At 45.2% G+C, this 22,319-nt stretch overlaps 1 protein-coding gene across 1 annotated transcript in view; it reads left to right on the forward strand.

The window, feature by feature from the left end:
- Nucleotides 1–264: 264 nt before the first annotated feature.
- The window catches only part of slc23a3 (solute carrier family 23 member 3), a 140,462-nt gene continuing 118,407 nt past the window's right edge, over nt 265–22,319 (forward strand). The window contains exons 1-3 of the mRNA XM_087989351.1: nt 265–530; nt 3,724–3,884; nt 21,297–21,391. Of these exons, the coding sequence (XP_087845477.1) occupies nt 420–530; nt 3,724–3,884; nt 21,297–21,391 (367 nt within the window). The 5' untranslated portion in view covers nt 265–419. The remainder of the gene's footprint in view (nt 531–3,723; nt 3,885–21,296; nt 21,392–22,319) is intronic.

Below are 22,319 nucleotides of genomic sequence, written 5' to 3' on the forward strand. Positions count from 1 at the left end.
ACTCTGATAAGGAAGATAGTTTGACAACAGAAGGCACAGTCATGGACAATGCCCTCTATTTGGTTGTAATTCTGATATAGTTAATCAGATAAAAAGTGCAAAGTAGGGATGCCTCTAATGACCATTAAAATAAGCAGAGGTTATCCAGTCGGATCACCTGGGTTAATATTAAATTTGTTCCTGACTGATCCTAACACTGAACAGTCAAAGGTCAAACAGACTTCATTAGGCTACTCTGGAGACCTGTCTCTCATTTCTGTCTGTCTCTCTCTCTCTCTCGCTCTCTGTCATTCTCTCTGCACCTCTCGTGCTCAGCCTCGTGTAGAACAGGAGCCAGCGATAAGCCCATGACCGTTGAACGAGCGATGTCAGGGTCCCACTGAGAAGTCAGGAGGTGGACGAATGTTTAGCCTGGACACATGGAAGACTATCGAAGCACAGAACAAGGCCCAAAGAAGGAGGCTGAGGTCGCAAGATTTCCCTTCCAGCGGCAACCTCCCTGGATCCTCAGCATTTTGTTTGCAGTGCAGGTAGGGAAGTGTGAACCCAGAACTGGCACGTGTACACCTCTGATTCCCGTCACTCCATCATTCGTTATTAAGTCTAGGGCTAAACTTTGTAAATTCCTCCCCCAAAACCTTGATGTCACCCTCCCTCTCTCATCCGCCCCTTCTGTCCATCCAAGCGTCACTTGCTGGACCTGCACGTGCTGCCCCATCCATAGCTGTCCCTGAGGAGGTGGTGATGAGCTGCTTTCATCAGCAGTTGGGATGTGTAGGGACAATTGCAGCACTGTTAGGGGGGACATTCCAAGACTTTGATCCAACAGCAGTGAAGGAATAGCGATATAGTTTCCAGTCGTGACTGTGAGGGAAACTGCAGGGCGGTGGTTGTTTTCCCAGTGGTCTGCTGCCCTTGGCCTATTGGATTGGGGGCGGCTGGAGGTTTGGAAGGTGTTTAAGAAGCCTTATGAATTTCTGCAGTTCATTTTGCAGATTTTACACACTGCTGCAACTGAATGTCACTGGTGGACAGTGTGATTGCTTATGTTAGTAGATGGGGTGTAACTTTAGGACCTTTCTTAAAATGCTCATTGCTCAATGCATGCAGAGTTTGGTCACCTGCCCTACTCCACAAATTGGCACATGACTTTGATTAGTAATACTGCTGTATTGTGTCTTGGGATGTTTTTGCATAGGCGCTATGCAAATACAAGTCATTGCAGTTGACTGTAAGGCTGTGGTTTCTTCTTTCATTGTCTTCATGGTGTATGTATTGCTCTGATGTTTTGTTTACTTACCAGGCTTGTAATAATTCACCCTGCGATTACTGAATGACATTAGACTTAATGCTTGGGTAGAGTTGCTCACATGACATTCCTGGGATCACTCCTGCGCAGCTGAAAAGATTTTATGAATGTTTAGGAGAAATTAGCTTCATGATCTTCAAGGTCAGCAGTCGTCAGGCCTGGAGCTTAGGTTGTGGGAAAATTCTGTGCACCCAAATAACGGTCAGGTTACCCATATCCTAAGAGTTTGTCCACTTAAATCACCTCACTCGCTGTGGAACATACAGATCAGGAACTGGAGAAGGCCATTCAGCCCTTTGAGCCTATTTTGCTGTTCAATACGATCACGGCAGGGCTGATTGTAAGGCTCAAAGTCATTCATACCACGTGGGCATTGTTAATTAGGTCAGCATTAATTGCCCTTGAGAAGGTGGTGGTGAGTTGCTTGTGTGAACGATTGGGCGTAGGAATACCACCCAGCCCAGTTCTGTTCGTGAGGGATTTCCAGGATTTTGTCCCAGTGACCCTGAATGAATGGCGATATATTTCCAAGTCAGTTGACATCTTTAGCAGTGGCAGTCAACCTGGTGTGGGTTGACCCACAATGCCCTTAGAGAGGGATTTCCAGGATTTTGACCCAGTGACACTGAAGGAACGGTGATATTTTCCAAGTTGAAGCTTTTCACTGTATTTAAGCTTGTCATTCATTGTAGAGTATAAGTGACAATAAATCATTCATTTAAGTCTGGATGGTGAGTGGCTTGGAGGGGAACTTACAGGGGCTGGTGTTCCTATGTACCTGCTCCCCTTGTCCTTCTAGATGGTAGTGATCATGAGTTTGGAAGATGCTGCTTGAGGAGCCCTAGTGAGTTGCTGCAGTATATCGTGTAGATTGTGTCAGAGTTCCCTCTAATTTTCTTTCACACTGCATGGGTTTCTGAGGTCCATGTGTGGCAGCGACATCCAGAATTGGAAGGTCAAGGCAGTGAGAGACGCACCAGCATTGATCGCCACCTGTGCATCCTTACAGCAGCAACGTGCACAGTTTAGATTGAGTTTCGATGGTACACACTGCTGCCACTGAGAATCAGTGATAGAGCTGAAATATTTGGACCCAGGACAGTATCCTGAGTAACTCCCACAGCTGAGATGATTAGCCTTTCTGCTAGGTCTGACTTCAAACAGCAGAGAGCTTTCCCCCTCTTATCCCCATTGTTTCCAGCTTTGCCTCTTTTATTCATTAATGGGATGAGGGTGTTTCTGGCTAGGCAACATTTATTGTCTGTCCGTAATTGCCCAGAGGGCAGTTAAGAGTTAACCACATTGATATAGGTCTGGAGTCACATGGTCGGCCAGACCAGGAAAAGACAGTGGTTAGCACTGCTGCCTCACAGCGCCAGAGACCCGGGTTCAATTCCCGCCTCAGGTGACTGACTGTCTGGAGTTTGCACATTCTCCCCGTGTCTGCGTGGGTTTTCTCCGGGTGCTCCGGTTTCCTCCCACAGTCCAAAAATGTGCAGGTCAGGTGAATTGGCCATGCTAAATTGCCCGTAGTGTTAGGTGCAGGGGTAAATGTAGGGGAATGGGTCTGGGTGGATTGCGCTTCGGCGGGTCGGTGTGGACTTGTTGGGCTGAAGGGCCTGTTTCCACACTGTAAAGTAATCAAATCTAATTTCTTTCCTGAAAGGATATTAGTGAACCAGATGGGTTTTTCTGACAATGGGTTCGTGGGCATTATTCAATTCTTAATTCCAGATACTTATTGAATTTAAATTATACCATCTACTTTGGCAGGTTTTGAACCCAGGTCCTCAGAACATTAGAATATTTTTAAAAATTAGAATTAGAATCCTTACAGCATAGAAACATGCCATTTGGCCCAACAAGTCAACACTGACCCTCTGAAGAATATCCCATTCTCCTACACCTATTACTCTACATTTGCCCCAAACCTACACATCCCTGAACACTATGAGCAATTCAGCATGGCCAATTCACCTGGCCTGCACATATTTGTGGGATTGTGGGAGGAAACCCACGCAGACACGGGGGAATGTGCAAACTCCACACAGACAGTCACCCAAAGCTGGAATCAAACCAGGGTCCCTGACGCTGTAAGGCAGCAGTGCTAACCACTGAGCCAGATCTGGGTCTCTGTAATAACAGTCCAGCAAAAATACCACTAGACCATTGCCTCGTGTTGTTAGGCTTGGATCATTAGGCTCATTGGAGAGAGCAGCATCTCCACGCCTGGAGGCTCTGTGTTTGTGACTGTTGTGTGACTCTATGACCTGCCCTAATGGTGCACAGCTGTGAGTCAACCTTTTTTCAAGTACATGGCTAAAACTGCCTTGGTGGGTTTTCCTGCATTAGAAGCTGCTATGAGGTGTTGGGCATTTTGTCTTAATAACTACCTTTTCTTTTTCTTTCCCCAGCATGTGTTGGTGCAGACGGCCCTCTTGCAGACTGTCCACTGCCTCCTCATCGATGCCCTCCCTTCGGATCAGACTGCTCGCCAACATGGCTACCAATTCATGGCCACCAGCCTCTTTGCCTCTGGCATCTCCACTTTGCTGCAAACCACGCTGGGCAGCAGGTAATTGAGTTTTCAAATGCTCATTGCTTCCATTTAGGAGCACCATGAGGTCCCACATTAGAGATTAGCAGGTAAAATTAATACATATGAAACTGGGGTAGTAGTCTACTGACATGGAGCAGCATTGTGGCTCAGTGGTTAGCACTGCTGCCTCACAGCCCAAGGGATTTGGTTTTGATTCTAACCTCGGGTGACTGCCTGAGTAGAGTTTGCATGTTCTCCCCATGTCTGATTGAGTTTCCTCTCAGATATGCAGACTGGGTGGATTAGCCATGGGAAATGAAGGGATAGGGTAGGGGATTGGGCCTGGGTTGGATAATCTTCATACAGTTGTTGCAGTCTCTTTCCGCACTGGAGGGATTCTATGATGGATAGAGAACTGGTTGTCAAACAGCCAACAAAGAGTAAGAATAAACAGAGACTGAAACAGAAGTTGCTGGAAAAGCTCAGCAGATCTGGTAGCATCTGTTGATAGAAATCAGAGTTAACGTTTTGGGTCGAGTGATCCTTCCTCAGCACTGATGGTAGCTAGGACAATGTTGGTTTATATGCAGAAGATAGGATATGGGGAGGGGGTAAGGAATCTACGATAGGTGGGGATAGAACCCAAAGAGAGAGAAGAGCAGTTGGACAGACAAAGGAGTGGGCAACGATCTGGCTGGGAGGGTGAATAGCTGTTAATGAGATTGTTAGTGGCTAACAATAGGTAGTGTGTAACGGCAAACTATGTGATAACAAGGCCTGGTGTGTAGGGTTGGGGGCTAGGACATGGGAGAGTTCAAACTCTAAAATTATTCAACTTGATATTGAGTCCTGAGGGCTGCAGGGTCCCCAAGCGGAATATGAGGTGCTGTTCTTCAAGCTTGCACTGAGCTTTGCTGGAGCACTACAGCAAACCTGAGACCGGGATGTTGGCCAGGGAACAGGGTGGGGTGTTAAAGTGACAGGCAACTGGAAGCTCACGGTCTCTGTTGCGAACAGAATGCAAGTGTTCTGTGAAATGGTCACCAAGTCTATGTTTCATTTCCCCAAGGCACAGGATCCACATTATAAGCAGCGAATGCTGTAGACTAGATTGAGTGAAGTGCAGGTAAAGTACTGCTGCACCTGGAAGGTGTGTTTGGGCCCTTGGATACTGAGGAGGGGGGAGGCAAATGGGCAGGTATTACACCATCAGCTGTTGCAGAGGAATGTGCCAAGGGGGGAGGGGGTGTTGGTGTGCTGGCAGTGTTGGAGGAGTGGACCAGGGTGTCCGAGACTGAATGGTCCCTGCGCAAGGCAGGCAAGGGAGGGAAGGGAAATTTGTGTCTGGTGGTGGCATCTCACTGGAGGTGGCGGAAATGGTGGCTGATGATCCTCTGGATGTGGATGCTGGTGGGATGACAGGTAAGGTCAAAGGGAACCGTATTGCTTTTGTAGGAGGGAAGTGAGGCGGTGAAAGCTGAAGTGTGGGAGATGGGTTTGTCTATACTGAGGGCTCTGTCAACAACGGTGCTGGGAAATCCTCAGTTGAGGAAGAAGACGGACACTTCTGAGGCTCCCTTGTTGAACTTGGCCTCATTGGAATAAATGCAACAGAGATGAAGGAACTGAGAGAATGGAATAGAGTCTTTACAGAAAGCAGGATGTGAGGGTGTGTAGTTCAGGTAGCTGTGGGAGTCAGTGGGTTTATAGTGGATATTAGTAGCCACTCTAACCCCAGAAATGTGAACAGAGATGTCAAGGAAGGAAAGAGTCAGAGATAGACCAGGTGAAAATGAGGGTAAGGTGGAATTTGGAAGCAAAATTAATAAAATTTTCCGATTCCAGACGAGAGAGGAAGGCAACACCAATGATATCATTGTTATACTGGAGTAAGAGTTGTGGGTGGTGGCTGGAATAGGAGCGGAACAAGGATTGTTCCATGTTCCCCACAAAGGGACAGGCATCACTGGGGCCCATGTGGGTAACCATGGCCACCCGTCTGAGCTGAAGAAAATGAGAGGAATTAAAGGAGATGTTGTTGAGGGTGAGGACAAGCTTGGCCAAATGGAGGAGGGTGGTGGGGGGTGGGGACGGTTCAGGCCTTGGCTCCAGGAAGAAGCGGAGAGCCCTGAGACCATCCTGGTGGGGGATGGGTGTGTAGAGGGATTGCACATCCATGGGAAAGAGGAGGCAGCTGGAATCTGCAAACTGGAAATTCCAAAACTGGTGTCAAGCCTCAGAGGAATAAATGCAGGGTGTTGCATTTTGGTCAAACAAACAAAGGCCGGACTTATACAATTAAGAGAGAGGCATTGGGTAGTGATGTAGAACAGAGGAACCTAGGGGTTAGAGTCAGAGATGTTTTCAGCACAGAAACAGGCCTTAACTCGTCCATACTGACCAGATATCCTAAATTAATCTAGTCCCATTTGCCAGCACCTGGCCAATGTCCCTCTAAACCCTTCCTATTCATATACCCATCCAGATGCCTTTTAAATGTTGTAATTGTACCAGCCTCCACCACATCCTCTGGCAGCTCTTTCCACAAACGTACCATCCTCTGTGTGAAAAGGTTGCCTTTTTAGGTCCCTTGCAAATCTCTCCCCTCACACCTTAAACCTTTGCCCTCTAGTTCTGGACTCACCCACCCCAGGGAAAAGACCTTATCTATTTACACTATCCATGCCCCTCGTGATTTTATAAATCTCTACAAGGTCACCCCTCAGCCTCCAATGGTCCAGGGAAAATACTCCCAGCCTATTCAGCCTCTCCCTATAGCTCAAACCCTTCAACCCTGGCAGCATCCTTGTAAATCTTTTCTGAACCCTTTCAAGTTTCACAACATCTTGAGGTGAGGGATGCCATCGACGTCCCTGCCGATTACACTTGCAGGAAGTGCACCCATCTCCAGCTCCTCCAAGACCGTGTTAGGGAACTGGAGCTGGAGTTGGATGAACTTCGGATCATTCGGGAGGCAGAGGGGGTCATAGATCAGAGTTATAGGGAAGTAGTAACTCCAAAGATGGCAGATAGATGGGTGACAGTGAGGGGGACTGGGAGGAAGCAGCCAGTGCAGGGACCCCCTGCGGCCATTCCCCTCAAGAACAAGTATACCGTTTTGGATACTTGTGGGGGGGATGACTTACCAGGGGTAAGTAACGGGGCTCAGGTCTCTGGCACGGAGCCTGTCCCCGTTACTCAGAAGGGAAGGGTGAAGAAGAGCAGAGCAGTAGTAATTGGGGACTCGATAGTTAGGGGCACAGATAGGCGGTTTTGTGGGAACGAGAGAGACTCACGATTGGTATGTTGCCTCCCAGGTGCAAGGGTACGTGATGTCTCTGATCGTGTTTTCCGGGTCCTGGAGGGGGAGGGGGAGCAGCCCGAAGTCGTGGTCCATATTGGCACCAACGACATAGGTAGGAGGAGTGCCGAGGATGTTAGACAGACTTTCAGGGAGCTAGGTTGGAAGCTCAGAGTTAGAACGAACAGAGTTGTTGTCTCTGGTTTGTTACCCGTGCCACGTGATAGAGATTCGAGGAATAGGGAAAGAGAACACTTAAATGTGTGGCTACAGGGATGGTGCAGGAGGGAGGGATTCCGGTTTTTGGATAACTGGGGTTCTTTCTGGGGACGGTGGGACCTCTATAAACAGGATGGTCTACACCTGAACCTGAGGGGCACCAGTATCCTTGGGGGGAGGTTTGCTAGTGCTCTTGGGGGGGGTTTAAACTAACTCTGCAGGGGCATGGGAACCCAGATTGTAGCTTCAGGGTGCAGGGCCTGGAGTGTAGGGAGGTTAGGAACATGGCATCAATTTCCAAGGAGGGTGTCTGTAAACAGGAAAGTGGCTTGAAGTGTGTATACTTCAATGCAAGAAGTATACGAAATAAGGTAGGTGAACTTGCAGCGTGGGTTGGTACCTGGGACTTCGATGTTGTGGCTATTACGGAGACATGGCTAGAACAGGGACAGGATTGGCTGTTGCAGGTTCCAGGATTTAAATGTTTTAGTAGGGTCAGAGGTGGGGGTAAAAGAGGGGGAGGTGTGGCATTGCTTGTCAAAGATAGTATTACAGTGGTGGAAAGGACGATGGATGAGGACTTGCCATCTGAGGTAGTTTGGGCTGAGGTTCGGAATAGGAAAGGTGAGGTCACCCTGTTAGGAGTCTTTTACAGGCCTCCCAATAGTCCTAGAAACGTAGAAGAAAGGATAGGGAAGGTGATTCAGGAGATGAGTGACAGTAATAGGGTGGTGGTTATGGGGGACTTTAACTTTCCTGATATTGATTGGGAAAGCTATAGCTCAAGTTCGTTAGATGGGTCAGTGTTTGTTCAATGTGTGCAGGAGAGTTTCCTGACACAATATGTAGACAGGCCAACAAGAGGTGAGGCCATACTGGATTTGGTTCTGGGTAACGAACCAGGCCAGGTGTTAGAATTAGAGGTAGGTGAGCACTTTGGGGATAGTGACCATAATTCGGTGATTTTTACTCTCGTGATGGAGAGGGATAAGTGTGTACTACAGGGCAAGAGTTATAGCTGGGGTCAGGGAAATTATGATGCGGTGAGGCATGACTTAGGATGTGTGGCTTGGAAAAGTAGACTCCAAGGCAAGAGTGTAAATGATATGTGGAGCTTGTTCAAGGAGCAACTATTGAGTGTCCTTGATAATTATGTACCTGCCAGGCAGGGAGGAAAGGGTCGTGCGAGGGAGCCGTGGTTTAATAAGGAATTGGAATCCCTTGTTAAATGGAAGAGGGCGGCCTATCTCAAGATGAGACGTGAAGGTTCAATTGGGGAGATTGAGAGTTATAGGGTAGCCAGGAAGGACCTGAAGAGAGAGCTAAGAGCAGCAAGGAGGGGACATGAAAGGTCCTTAGTCGGTAGGATTAGGGAAAACCCTAAGACTTTCCATAGGTATGTTAGGAATAAAAGAATGACTAGGGTAGGAATAGGTCCAGTCAAGGATAGTAGTGGGAAGTTGCGTGTGGAGGCGGAAGAGATTGGGGAGACACTGAATGAATACTTTTCTTCAGTATTTACTCATGAACAGGGCATTGTCGTCGATGTGAATACTGAGTCACAAATAAGTAGAATGGATGGCTTTGAGGTATGTAGAGAAGAGGTGTTGGAAATCCTGGAAAAGGTGAAAATAGATAAGTCCCCTGGGCCTGATGGTATTTATCCTAGGATTCTCTGGGAAGCAAGGGAGGAGATTGCAGAGCCATTGGCCTTGATTTTTATGTCCTCTTTGTCTACAGGAGTAGTGCCAGAAGACTGGAGGATAGCAAATGTGGTTCCCTTGTTCAAAAAGGGGAGTAGGGATAACCCTAGTAACTATAGGCCGGTGAGTCTCACTTCTGTTGTGGGCAAAGTCTTAGAGAGAATTGTAAGGGATAGGATTTATGCACATCTGGATAGGAATAATGTGATCAAGGATAGTCAGCATGGTTTTGTGAAGGGCAGGTCGTGCCTCACAAACCTTATTGAATTCTTTGAAAAGGTGACGAAGGAGGTTGATGAGGGGAAAGCGGTAGATGTGGTATATATGGATTTTAGTAAGGCGTTTGATAAGGTTCCCCATGGTAGGCTACTGCAGAAAATACGGAGATATGGCATTGAGGGTGAGTTGGAGGTTTGGATTAGGAATTGGCTGGATGGAAGAAGACAGAGGGTAGTAGTTGATGGCAAAGTTTCTTCATGGAGTGCCGTCACTAGCGGTGTTCCGCAAGGATCTGTTTTGGGACCATTGCTGTTTGTCATTTTTATAAATGACCTGGAAGAGGGGTTAGAAGGTTGGGTGAGCAAGTTTGCGGATGATACGAAAGTCGGAGGAGTTGTTGACAGTGAGGAAGGATGTGGCAGGTTACAGCAGGATATAGACAAGCTGCAGAGCTGGGCAGAAAGGTGGCAAATGGAATTCAATGTAGCTAAATGTGAGGTGATTCACTTTGGGAAGAATAACAAAAAGATGGGGTACTGGGCTAATGGTCGGATACTTGGTAGTGTGGATGAGCAGAGGGATCTTGGTGTCCATGTACACAGATCTCTGAAAGTTGCCACCCAGGTAAATAGTGCGGTGAGGAAGGCATATGGCGTACTGGCTTTTATTGGTAGAGGAATTGAGTTCCGGAGTCCTGAGGTCATGATGCAGTTGTATAAAACTCTGGTGCGGCCGCATCTGGAATATTGTGTGCAGTTTTGGTCGCCATACTATAGGAAGGATGTGGAGGCACTGGAACGGGTGCAGAGGAGGTTTACCAGGATGTTGCCTGGTATGGAAGGAAGATCGTATGAGGATAGACTGAGACACTTGGGGCTGTTTTCATTAGAGAAAAGAAGGTTTAGGGGTGACTTGATTGAGGTGTACAAGATGATTAGGGGGTTAGATAGGGTTGACAGTGTGAACCTTTTCCCGCGTATGGAGTCGGGTATTACAAGGGGGCATAGCTTTAAATTAAGGGGGGGTAGATATAGGACTGAAGTTAGGGGTAGGTTCTTCACTCAGCGAGTCGTAAGTTCATGGAATGCCCTGCCAGCAGCAGTGGTGGACTCTCCCTCTTTATGGGCATTTAAGCGGGCATTGGATAGGTATATGGAGGATAGTGGGTTAGTATAGGTTAGGTGGGCTTGGATCGGCGCAACATCGAGGGCCAAAGGGCCTGTACTGCGCTGTATTCTTCTATATTCTATATTCTATATTCTATATTCTATATTCTATCTATTCTATAATCATGTACATAATTCTTTGAAATTTGCATCACAGGTAGACAGGGTGGTTAAGATGGTGTTTAGCACACTTCACTTCATTGCTCAGGTTTTTGAGCGTAGGAGTTGGGATGTCATGTTGAGCTTGTACAGGATATTGGTGAGGCCTTTTCTGGAGTACTGTGTCCAGTTCTGGTCACCTCATTATAGGAAGGATATTATCAAGCTGCAGAGGAGTCATAAGAGATCTACCAGGATATTGCTGGGAGTGAAGGGTTTGAGTTATAAGGAGAGGGTGGGTAAGCCGGGGCTTTTTTGCACTGGAGCGTCGGAGGTTGAGGGTGGCCTTATATAGGTTTATAAAATTATGAGGGGTGTCGATAAGGTGAATGGCAGGAGTCTTTTCCCAAGGGTGGGGGAATTTCAAGACTGGGGGCATATTTTTAAGGTCAGAGGAGAAAGATTTCAAAAAGACATGGGGACAGCTTTTTTACAAAGAGAGTGGTTCATGTTTGGAATGAACTTCCAGAGGAAGTGGTGGATGTGGGCACAGTTGCAACATTTAAAAGACGTTTGTGTAAGTACATGAATAAGAAATGTTTGAGGCATGTGGGCCAAGCGCAGACAGGTGGGACTAGTTTAGTTTGGGATTATGGGTGGCACGGACTAGTTGGACCAAAGGGTCCATTTCCGCGCTGTGTGATTCTAATATTATGAAAGGGGGGGCAGATTCATAGAATCCCTACAATGAGGAATCAGGCCCTTCGGCCCAACAAGTCCACACTGGCCCTCCAAAGAGTAATCCACCCAGACCCATTCCCCTACTCTACCCTATATTAACCTCATGGCTAATGCACCTACACATCCCTGAACACTATGGGCGATTTAGTGTGGCCAATTCACCCTAACCTGCACCTCTTTGGACTGTGGGAGGAAACCAGAGCGCCCAGAGGAAACCCACGCAGACACGGGGAGAATGTGCAACTGAGACTGAAATCGAATCTGGGTCCCTGGTGCTGTGAGGCAGCAGTGCTAACCACTGAGCCACCGTGCTGCCTGCCCCCCCAGCGTGAGAATAGCGATTGCTCTGTTTCTGGATGGTCTCAAACCACCAACCTTTCTGTCAACAGCTGAACGCGCTGATCAATTGCACCACAGAGATTGGCAGTGGGAATAGAATTGGTGCAAGTACGATGGGCTGAATGGCCTCCTTATGGAGTATAACAATTCTGTGATTGTATGACACAGCGAGGGTGAGATCAGAATATCCTATTGGACAATAGCACAGCAAGGAAAGAAAGACCCAAAGAAAACACATTCAAAGAGGTTTGTCTGCAGCAAGTTCAGAAAGGGACTGATGGATGTCAATTAGATATGGCATCAGAACATCCCAAGATGATTCCCAAACAGCAGTTGTTTAGTGTTGTGGAGCTTTTTTTTGATGATGCAGTTAAAAAATTGCTGATTGTAACTGACCGCTCTCTTAGCCAATTGACTGAAGCTCCATGTCTGCACTGGAAACAGCAGGGGCTGCATTTACACTACCTGTTTGGCTTGCACACAAAGGGACTTTGGCTTCTCATCCGTGTCTGAAAGCGTAAATCAGTACTTCGGGTTAGAACGGACTCTGAATGGAAGCACTGACACTCTTTCCCCTCCTGCAGAGTCTCTCTGTTTCTCTTTGGTGCCAGTTTGGGCCCTTGTTCAACACGTTGGCTGCTTTTACACATTCACTGTTAGAAGTTATGATGTAAATGCACCTTGGATTTATTGCTGGTTGCGTTTTGATGTTCGCTGTACCGTGACAGTTTCTGGATTTTAATGTATCACACTGATTTCCACCTCCTGGGTACCTCACCAGCCAAATGCTATCACAGACTGTTCCGTGCCGAGATCCAATTCCTGCTCATTTTTAGGTCAAGCGCTGACAGTGAAATCACCGCACTAGCTGTTTCAGTGCTGAACGAGGCCATTCAGCCCATCGTACTCGTGCTCTCTTTGAAAGGGTTATTCAATTAGTCCTGCTTGTCACCATGGGGTGGTGGGGGGGTGGGGGAGCAGATTGGAATACCTTCCCTGTCATTTCCATCTCCCTTAACAGGAGCAAATGAATTTAAAGTTTGAAAATATGGAATCACCAATCTAGTGCGTTTGACAGTTTATGTCCTGGTTGTAAAGAGTCAGCCAGACAATTTACTCATGATTTTAACAAAGTGAGAGGTCACGTTTATTGTTACCATCCTGCAGAAAGATATTAAAAGGTTAGCAAGTTCCACAGAAATGCAATGCATTCACTGGAAATTCATGCACACTATTAGAAATTAAAAGTAGAGGGAAGGAAACTTGTAGGAGAAAGTGAGGACTGCAGATGCTGGAGATCAGAGCTGAAAATGTGTTGCTGGAAAAGCGCAGCAGGTCAGGCAGCATCCAAGGAGCAGGAGAATCAACATTTCGGGCATGAGCCCTTCTTCAGGAATGGCTTCTTCATTCTCTTGCTCCTTGGATGCTGCCTGACCTGCTGCGCTTTTCCAGCAACACATTTTCAACCCAGGATTAACCATGGGGAAATGCAGGCTTACAGAAAGGGGGTGAGATGCTCTTAGGAGGCATATTTCATACTCGATGGGTCGAATGCCTCTTTCTACAGTGATTCTGTACATTGGACAAAAGTAAGGCAAATCCACAGCAGTCAACACCGTTTATTACATAATAAGCTAAAAACGACAATCCATTATGTTGAGAGATATACCAGATTCTAATCTTGCTGTTACATTATTGAAAGTGTTATGATCCCATGGATGTTAGTACTGGACATGTCAGATCCAAGGATGATGGACCATGTTTTGGCCTTTTTTCTATTTAATGTGACAGTCTTTCACTGAAACTTAAGCACTTCAAGCCACAGATTTGGTTTAACAATAAAACGGAAGCTTACAATGCAAAATAAATAAGAACAAAATAAAAGAAACTACGCTATCTACATATAATATAATTTGAAAGATCTCAAACATGCAGTAAAATCCAATCTATTCCCCACACCCTCAGTTTCTATTCCCCACATGAACACCTTACAGTTGATCAAAATCCAGGGAAATTTTCCTTTCCTGTTCAGTCTACAGGTTTGATTTAGCTGACCTATGAGCTGTGACAAAAGCAATTGAGAGATTAGACTTTCTCAGCTTTGAATAAGCAGTGCAGATTTCTAGCCAAACATTCCTGGTATGGATGTTTTCTCAAACTGAAGGCTTACACTGAGGTAACTAATTACTAAAACAGATTGCTTTTTCTAAGAGTAACTATCCTTGTATCCAACTTTAGTCAGGTCTCTTCTGAACAGAATTTTTAAAAAACCCTTAGCTAATTAAAAAAAATTGTGCATCCTGGCTTCTGCTAAACTAATTGCTTATTTTTCTTTACTCCTGTCATAAACACCACAGTATAAACAAACTTCCAAAAATGTCCAGGAGGCCTTTAGTCATCTGCTCTCTGACACATTCTGATTTAAAATCATTGTTAGAAAAAGAGTGGTCTAGTTCATTATTAAATTCCCTTATACAAACAGACCAAACCCATATGCCACCAGCTTAAAATCCAAATCCTAGAAAATTATGTTAATATCTATACAATATAATATATCACAAAAGACTAATCCATACACATCAGCTCTTCATGTGTTTCTCTCTTCCTGTTTCTCTCCTAACTGCAGCTACACCATAAGACCATAAGATATAGGAGCATAATTAGGCCATTCAGCCCATCAAGTCTGCTTTGCTATTCGATAATGGCAGATATGTTTCTCAATGTCTCCCTGTAACCCTTGATCCCCTTACCATGCAAGAAGCTGTCTATCTCTGTCTTAAATACACTCAATGACTTGGCCTTCACAGTCTTCTGTAGCAATGAGTTCTATAGATTCACTACCCTCTGGCTGAGGAAATTCCTCCTCATCTCAGTTCTAAAGGATTGTTACTTCACTCCAAGGCTGTGCCCTTGGGGTCTAGTCTCTCCTTTAAGTGGAAATATTTTCTCCATGTCTAGTGTATCCAGGCCTCTCAGTGTTCTGTAAGTTTCAATCAGAACTCCCCTCATCTTTCTAATCTCCATTGAGTACAGACCCAAAGTCCTCAATCACTCCTCATATATAAGCCCTTCATCTCTGGGATCATTCTTGTAAATCTCCTCTGGCCGTCCCTCCAACACTAACACATCCTTCCTTAGGTATAGGGCCCAAAAGCTGCTCACAATATTCCAAATGCGATCTGACCAGAGTCTTATATAGCCTCAGCAATACATCTCTGCTCTCGTATTCTAGCCCTCTCGAAATGGACTGTAACATTCCATTTGCCTTCTTAACAGCCAACTGAACCAACTGAACCTGCATGTTAGCTTTAAGGGAATCCTGATCTAGGACTTCCAAATTCCTTTGTGCTTCAGATCTTCAAAATCTTTCCTCATTTCGAAAATAGGTTACGCCTCAATATATAGAATCCTTACAGTGTGGAAACCAGCATTTTGGCCCAACAAGTCCACACCGACCCTCCAAAGAGTAACCCATCCCCCTATCGTATAACTCTACATGTTACCCCTGACTAATGCACTTAACCTACACATCCCTGATCACTATGGGCAATTTAGCATGGCCAATTCACCTAACCTGCACATCTTTGGATTGTCGGAGGAAACTGGGACATCTGGAGGAAACCCACGCAGACATGGGGAGAACTTGCAAATTCCACTCAGACAGTCGCCCAAGGCTGGAATCAAACCCAGGTCTCTGGTGCTGTGAGGCAGCAGTGCTAACCACCCTCTCATCTTCTTCCATATTCTTCCTATCAAAGTGCATGACCTCACATTATCCACATTATTCTCCCTTTGCCACTTCTTTGCACACTCTCCCAGCCAGTCCAAGTCCTTTTGCAGTCTCCCTGCCTCCTCAGCACTACCTGTCCCTCCACTTATCTTTGTGTCATCCTCAAACTTAGCAACAATGTCCTCAGTCCAGATCATTAATGTATAATGTGAATAGTTGTGGTCCCAACACCGACCCCTGTAGAACTCCACTTGTCACTGGCTGCCAGCCTGAAAAAGACCCCTTTCGCCCCACTTTCTGTTTTTTGCCGGTCAGACAATCCTTTATCTCTGCCCGTATCTTGCCCCTAATGTCCCCTTGACAAGGCCGTGCTGACTCAGCCCTATTTTACCATGCACTTCCAAGTACACTACAAATTCAGCCTTAATAATGCACTCTAAAATCTTACCAATCTAACTAGCCTATAGTTTCCCATCTTCTGTCTTCCTCCCTTCTTAAATATGAATGTTACATTAGTCATTTTCCAGTCCTCCAAAACCCTTAAGCAATTCCTGAAAGATGACCATCAATGTCTCTATAATCTCCTCAGCTATCTCCTTCAGAACTCTGGAGTGTATATGGATTTAATCACCTTCAGACCTTTCAGCTTCCCCAACATCACCTCCTTACTGATGGACAAAGTTAAAAATCACACAACACCAGGTTACAGTCCAACAGGTTTAATTGGAAGCACTAGCTTTCGGAGCGCTGCTCCTTCGTCAGGTGATTGTGGAGGACACAATTCTAAGTCACAGAATTTATAGCAAAAATTTACAATGTGATGTAACTGAGATTATATATTGAAAAATACCTTGATTGTCTGTTGAGTCTTTCATCTGTTTGAATACCATGACAGTTTCACTTCTTCCATGTGTAAATCACAAAACCTTTTTTTTTAAAGTTACTGATGGATGCTACACTCACCTCTGCTCCTTGACTCTCCATTGGTACTGCTGAAACCTAATTTTCCAGCAGTCCAATGCCCACTCTTAGAGTCATAGAGATGTACACCACGGAAACAGACTCTTTGGTCCAACCCGTCCACGCCAACCAGATATCCTAACCTAATCTAGTCCCATTTGTCAGCACTTGGCCCATATCCCTCCAAACTCTTCCTATTCATCTACCTATTCAGAAGCCTGTTAAATGTTGCAATTGTACCAGCCTCCACCATTTCCTCTGGAAGCTCATTCCATATGCGTACCACCCTCTGTGTGGAAAAGTTGCCCCTTAAGTCTCTTTTATATCTTTCCCCTCTCACTCTAAACTTATGCCTTCTAGTTCTGGGCTCCCCAACCCCTGGGAAAATACCTTGTCTGTTTATCCTATCTCAGTTCCCCATGATTTTATAAACCTCAATAAAGTCACCCCTCAGCCTCTGATGCTCCAGGGAAAACAGCCCTAGCCTATTAAGCCTCTCCCTATAGCTCAATCCTTGCCTCTCTCTTGCCTTTTAGCCAGCTAAAAGCTCTTGCAATATTCTTTTATATTACTAGCTGGCTTACTCTCATTTTACATCTTCTCTTCCTCCCACCTTATTGCTTTTTCACTTATCCTCTGCTGGTTTTGAAAGGCTTCCCAGTCCTCTGGTTTCCCACTAATCTTCGCCACACTGTATGCTTTTTCTTATGTTTTCATGCTGTCGTTGATGAGTCAAATCAAAATTGGCTCATTCCCAGGATAATGCATGATGGGTAATTTTGCTAGTGGAAAGTGGTTTCCAATGGGGTTCCACAGGGCACAAATGGAGACCCTCTTGCTGTTTGTGGTATAGGTGAATGATTTATACTTGGATGATCAGGATATTAGCAGATGATACAAAAATTGCCCGTGTTGTTGATAGTGAGGAAGACGGCAGCTACAGGTTGCTCAGCAATAATGCGACAGTGGTGGTCCTCTGCAACCTCATGTTCTGGGAAACCACTACAGAAAATTACACGGTAGAAGGTCACTCATAGAAAATCGCTTTACCCATTCAGCAGAAAGTCCATGTTATCCAAACAGCATCCAGAATTCATCAATTGCATTATCACCAATTTGCGCTGACAAATTGTGTGTTTTAGCAGAACGACTTGTATTAACGGTTTGGTTGAGTGTTTGAAAAGGTGGTAAATTGAACTCAACCTGGAGAAGTACAAGGTCACAAGCTTATGTATCTGGGCAAGAAAGGAAAGGAATACCCAATAAACCAGAGGGTGTTGAGAGAGGTACAGGGAGTGAGAAACTTGGGAGTGCATGTCCATATGTCTCTGAAGGCAAAAGGACAGGTAGTTAAGGTGGTAAAGAAGATCAATGGGATGCTTGCCTTTAATTGATGAGGTACCAAATACAAGAGTCTTAACGTGGTGCTGGAAATATATAAAATGGCATTCAGACCAGAGCTGGAATTGTATACAGATCTTGATTACCACATTACAGGAAGGACATAAATACCCTAGAGACAGTCCAAGCACATAACCTCATCTTGAAAGTTGCAGTTAGGAGAAAAGTTTGGATAAGCTAAAGTTGTCATAAAACAGACGAGGCTAAAAGCTGGCTTAATTGAGATGTACAGAATAATGAAGTGTTTGGTTAGAGCAGGCAGGGAAGAACTGTCTCCCTGGTGGAGAGGTCAATTTCCTGGGACCACAGATTGAAAGTGGTTGGTAGAAGGATAAGAGGGGGCACAGGAAAGGTCGTATCACCAATCAGAAGGTGCTGAGTGTCGACAAGTTTCTACCTGGTTTGGTGGTGGAGACAGAAACCCTGTATTTATTTAAAAGATCTGCCCCTGAAGTTGTGGAACTTACAAAACAATGGACCAACTGCTGCGAGATGGATTAAATCAGATTCCCTACAGTGTAGAAATAGGCCATTTGGCCCAACAAATCCACACCGACCCTTTGAAGGGTAACCCACCCTGACCCATTTCCCTCTGACTAACGCACCTAACACTATGGGCAATTTCTCATGGCCAATTTACCTGACCTGCATATCTTTAGATTGTTGGAGGAAACCAGACCAAACCCACATAGACATGGGGAGAATATGCAAACTCCAAACAGACAGTCACCCGAGGTGGGAATCGAACCCAGGTCCCTGACACTGTGAGGCTAACCACTGAACCACCGTGCTGCCCTCATAGGACTCAAATGAATGGCTTTCTAAATGAATACCCTTTCTGTGCTATAGTGTTCTAGGTCTTACATTCCTGAAGAAGGGCTTATGCCCGGAACGTCGATTCTCCTGTTCCTTGGATGCTGCCTGACCTGCTGCGCTTTTCCAGCACCAGATTTTTTAGCTCTGATCTCCAGCATCTGCAGTCCTCACTTTCTCCTAGGTCTTACATATACCTATTTTCATATCATCATTAAATTAGATTACTTGTAGTGTGGAAACAGGTCCTTCAGCCCAACAACTCCACACCGACTGACCGAAGCGCAACCCACCCAAACCCACTCCACTACATTTACCCCATCACCTAACACTACAGGCAATTTAGCGTGGCCAGTTCACCTTTACTGCACAATTTTGGACTGTGGGAGGAAACCGGAGCACCCGGAGGAAACGCACACAGACACGGGGAGAATGTGCAAACTCCACACAGACAGTGGCCTGAGTCGGGAATTGAACCCAGGTCGCTGGTGCTGTGAGACAGCAGTGCTAACCACTGTGCCACTATGCTGCCCCAAATGCTAGCCAGCCAGTCTTCTATCCATGGCAATATTGCAGTCCCCTACAACTACAGCATTTATTTTCCACAACAACCTTTGATGTATCATCTTATCAAATATCTTGTGGAAGTTCAAATACACTTGGTCCACTGGTTCCCTTTTATCCACCGCACATGTCACTTCCTCAAAGAACTCCAATAACCGAATTAATTATGGTCAGAAGTCACACAATACCAGGAAATAGTCTAATGGGTTTATCTGATATTACAAGCTTTCAGACCACTGCGTCTTCGTCACTCTACTGAATGAATGGGGCATTGCTCCAAAAGCTCGTGATTTCGAATAAACCTGTGGGACTATAACCTGATGTCATGTGACTTCTGACTTTGGCCACCACAGTCCAACACCGGCACCTCCACATATCATTTTCCTTTCACAAAACCATGTTGACTCTGCCTGTTTGCCCTGAACTTTGCTAAAGTGCTCTGCTGAAATAGCTCTAACAGCTGTTTCTAATATGCTCTTATGACAAATGTAGGACATACTTGCCATTAGATATGCTTGTGAAATAAAGTTAATATTTTCCTTACCTCAGCAAACTTTGTAAATACTCTTCAGGTGACACAGTGAGACCAAGGCATCATGGTCTTCATGGGAACTTGCTGTACACAAATTGAGCTGCACCATTTCTGACATTACAATGGTGACCACACTTTAAAAGTATTTCAATAGTTGTAAATGCTTTGAGACATGAGGAAGTTATTTTGTTCACTTTGAAACATTGGGACCGTATAGACCAGACCAGACCCCTCAAAATAATTTAAGAAGGTAGCCTAGACCCTACCTTTTCCTTATTTTAAAGATAGATGTGAAGCGTGTTCCACACGTGATGTGATGTGACTGGTCAAACTACTTGATGTTAAGCAAAGCAATTTATTTAAATACTATAGTCAAAATATAAATAAACGAAAGAGGAATTTAGAATAACTCAACTATTGGAAAACTTAATCGAACAGTAGATACTGTAACCATGACTAATTAACTGTTGCAGAATAGTAATATCCCCTAAAGACATCCCTTGGCAAAAACACAAATTCAGACACACATTCTTACATGCAGTTCTCCAAACTAGAAGGAAGAAACATCAAAAGGAAGAAACATCAAGTGAAAATTCTGACAGAATAGCAGCCAAGAGATATTCACTGAAGCTTCCAACTCTTTTGAGGCACCTATAGCTTCTGATGTTATTGAAAGAAACCAAAACCCAGAAATGCTAATGGGTGTGGCCCAGAAGAGCTGGCCACACCCATTCAGGCTATTTCCATTGTTCCAACTTAAAAAAAACCAAGTCCTCACAAGTTGCTTATTTAAGCCGTCTTCAGTAGTCGGTTCAGTGCCCTTGCCTTACAATCTCTCTTCAAAAACATGGCTACATGGAGAGGAAAGGTTTAGAAGGATATGGGCCAAGTGCAGGGAAATGGGGTCAGCGGGGATGGACAATTTGGTTGGCATGGACCAGTTGGGCCAAAGGGCCTGTCTCCATGCTATAAGCCTCCATGACTCTCTCTAAACAAAAAAGGACAAAGTAACCTTTTAAAGTGACAGTATCGTCACACAACATCCAGTCATTCAAATTGGGAGACTATTCTAGCCTGCTCCAGCTTTCAAAAAGATTGTGTCTGATCTGATTGTGATCTAAACTCCACATTCCCCACTAACCCAATAACCCTCGACCCTCTTGTTAATCAAGAACGTATCTACCTCTGTCTTAAAAGTGATCAATGACCCGGCATCCCCTCCCAATCCCAGTGCCTCCTGAGGAAGGGAATCCCACAGAGTAACCTCCCTCTAGAGCGGACATTGTCCTAAGTAGAAGAGCCCCTTAGTAATAAATTGCAGCCCCTTCTTTCAGTATAGTGCGATAGGTAATTCTGCTATCACGAGTATTTCGTCAGCGCGAATTGGCTATAATGCAATTGACGAATTGTGGATGTTGCTTTGATAGCACAAACTTTCTACTGAATGATATAGTGATTTTTTCTTAGCAATTTTCTATAGCAGTTTCCCATCGTGCGATTTTCTATAGCATGATGTCACATTGTAGCAGAACCACCTGTGTCTGTTGGGAAGAGGGAAGCTCAGTGCAAACAATGAGAGTGTGGTGATGCATCAGTTAATTTTATCAACTGTTTTAATGAGAGTTCTTCCCTTCCCTTCATCTCTTTTATGTGCTGTCTAGATTACCACTGGTCCAAGCACCATCCTTCGAATATTTGATCCCTGCCATAACTCTCGTCTCATCACCCGCAGAGACCAATAGCAGCCATCATAACGGTATGGTGTTTCTCTCCTGTAACTCTTCATGTAAATCATACCTTTCAACAATATGGGATCTTTTCATAATCAGTAATGTTGGGATTGCCAGTTTGATTGGATGTATTTTCAGGACAGTTGGTCACGGGACTGGAGGCCTGTGACCAGTGGTGTGCCTCAAGAATCGGTGCTGGATTTATATAAATGATTTGGATGTGAACATAGTTAGTAAGTTTGCAGATGACACCAAAATTGGAGGCACTGCATTTTGGAAAGGCAAATCAGGACTTATACACTTATTGGTAAGGTCCTGGGGAGTGTTGCCAAACAAAGAAACCTTCACATGCAGGTTCACAGTTCCTTAAAAGTAGAGTCGCAGGCAGATAGGATAGTGAAGAAGACCTTTGGTATGCTTTCCTTTATTGGTCAGACCATTGAGTATAGGAGTTGGGAGGTCATTTTGTGGCTGTACAGGACATTGGTTAGGCCACTTTTGGAATAATCCATGCAATTCTGGTCTCCCTGCTGTAGAAAGGATGTTGTGAAAGGATTCAGAAAAGATTTACCAAGATATTGCCAGGTTGGAGGATTTGAGCTACAGGGAGAGGCTGAAAAGGATGTATGGAACAAGCTGCCAGAGGAAGTGATGGAAGCAGATAGCAATTACAACATTTAAAGGCATCTGGATGGGTTTATGAATAGGAAGGGTTTAGAAGGATATGGGCCAAATGCTGACAAATGGGACTGGGTCAGATTGGGATATCTGGTCAGCACAGAGGAGTTGTATCGAAGGGTTAGTTTCCGTGCTGTGTGACTCTGTTTGACCTCTGACCTCCAATTACCTGTCCACTCCCTGTAACCCCTCCTCCTTTGGTCACCTGACATGTCCATCCTCATGGCATTCCACCTTCCTGTGGCCAAGTGGATAGCGACAGACTTGCTGTTGACC

This window comes from Chiloscyllium plagiosum, unplaced genomic scaffold (genome assembly GCF_037043375.1).
Source record: "Chiloscyllium plagiosum isolate Xiang-an unplaced genomic scaffold, Cpla_swu_hap1 HiC_scaffold_7, whole genome shotgun sequence".
NCBI lineage: Eukaryota > Metazoa > Chordata > Chondrichthyes > Orectolobiformes > Hemiscylliidae > Chiloscyllium > Chiloscyllium plagiosum.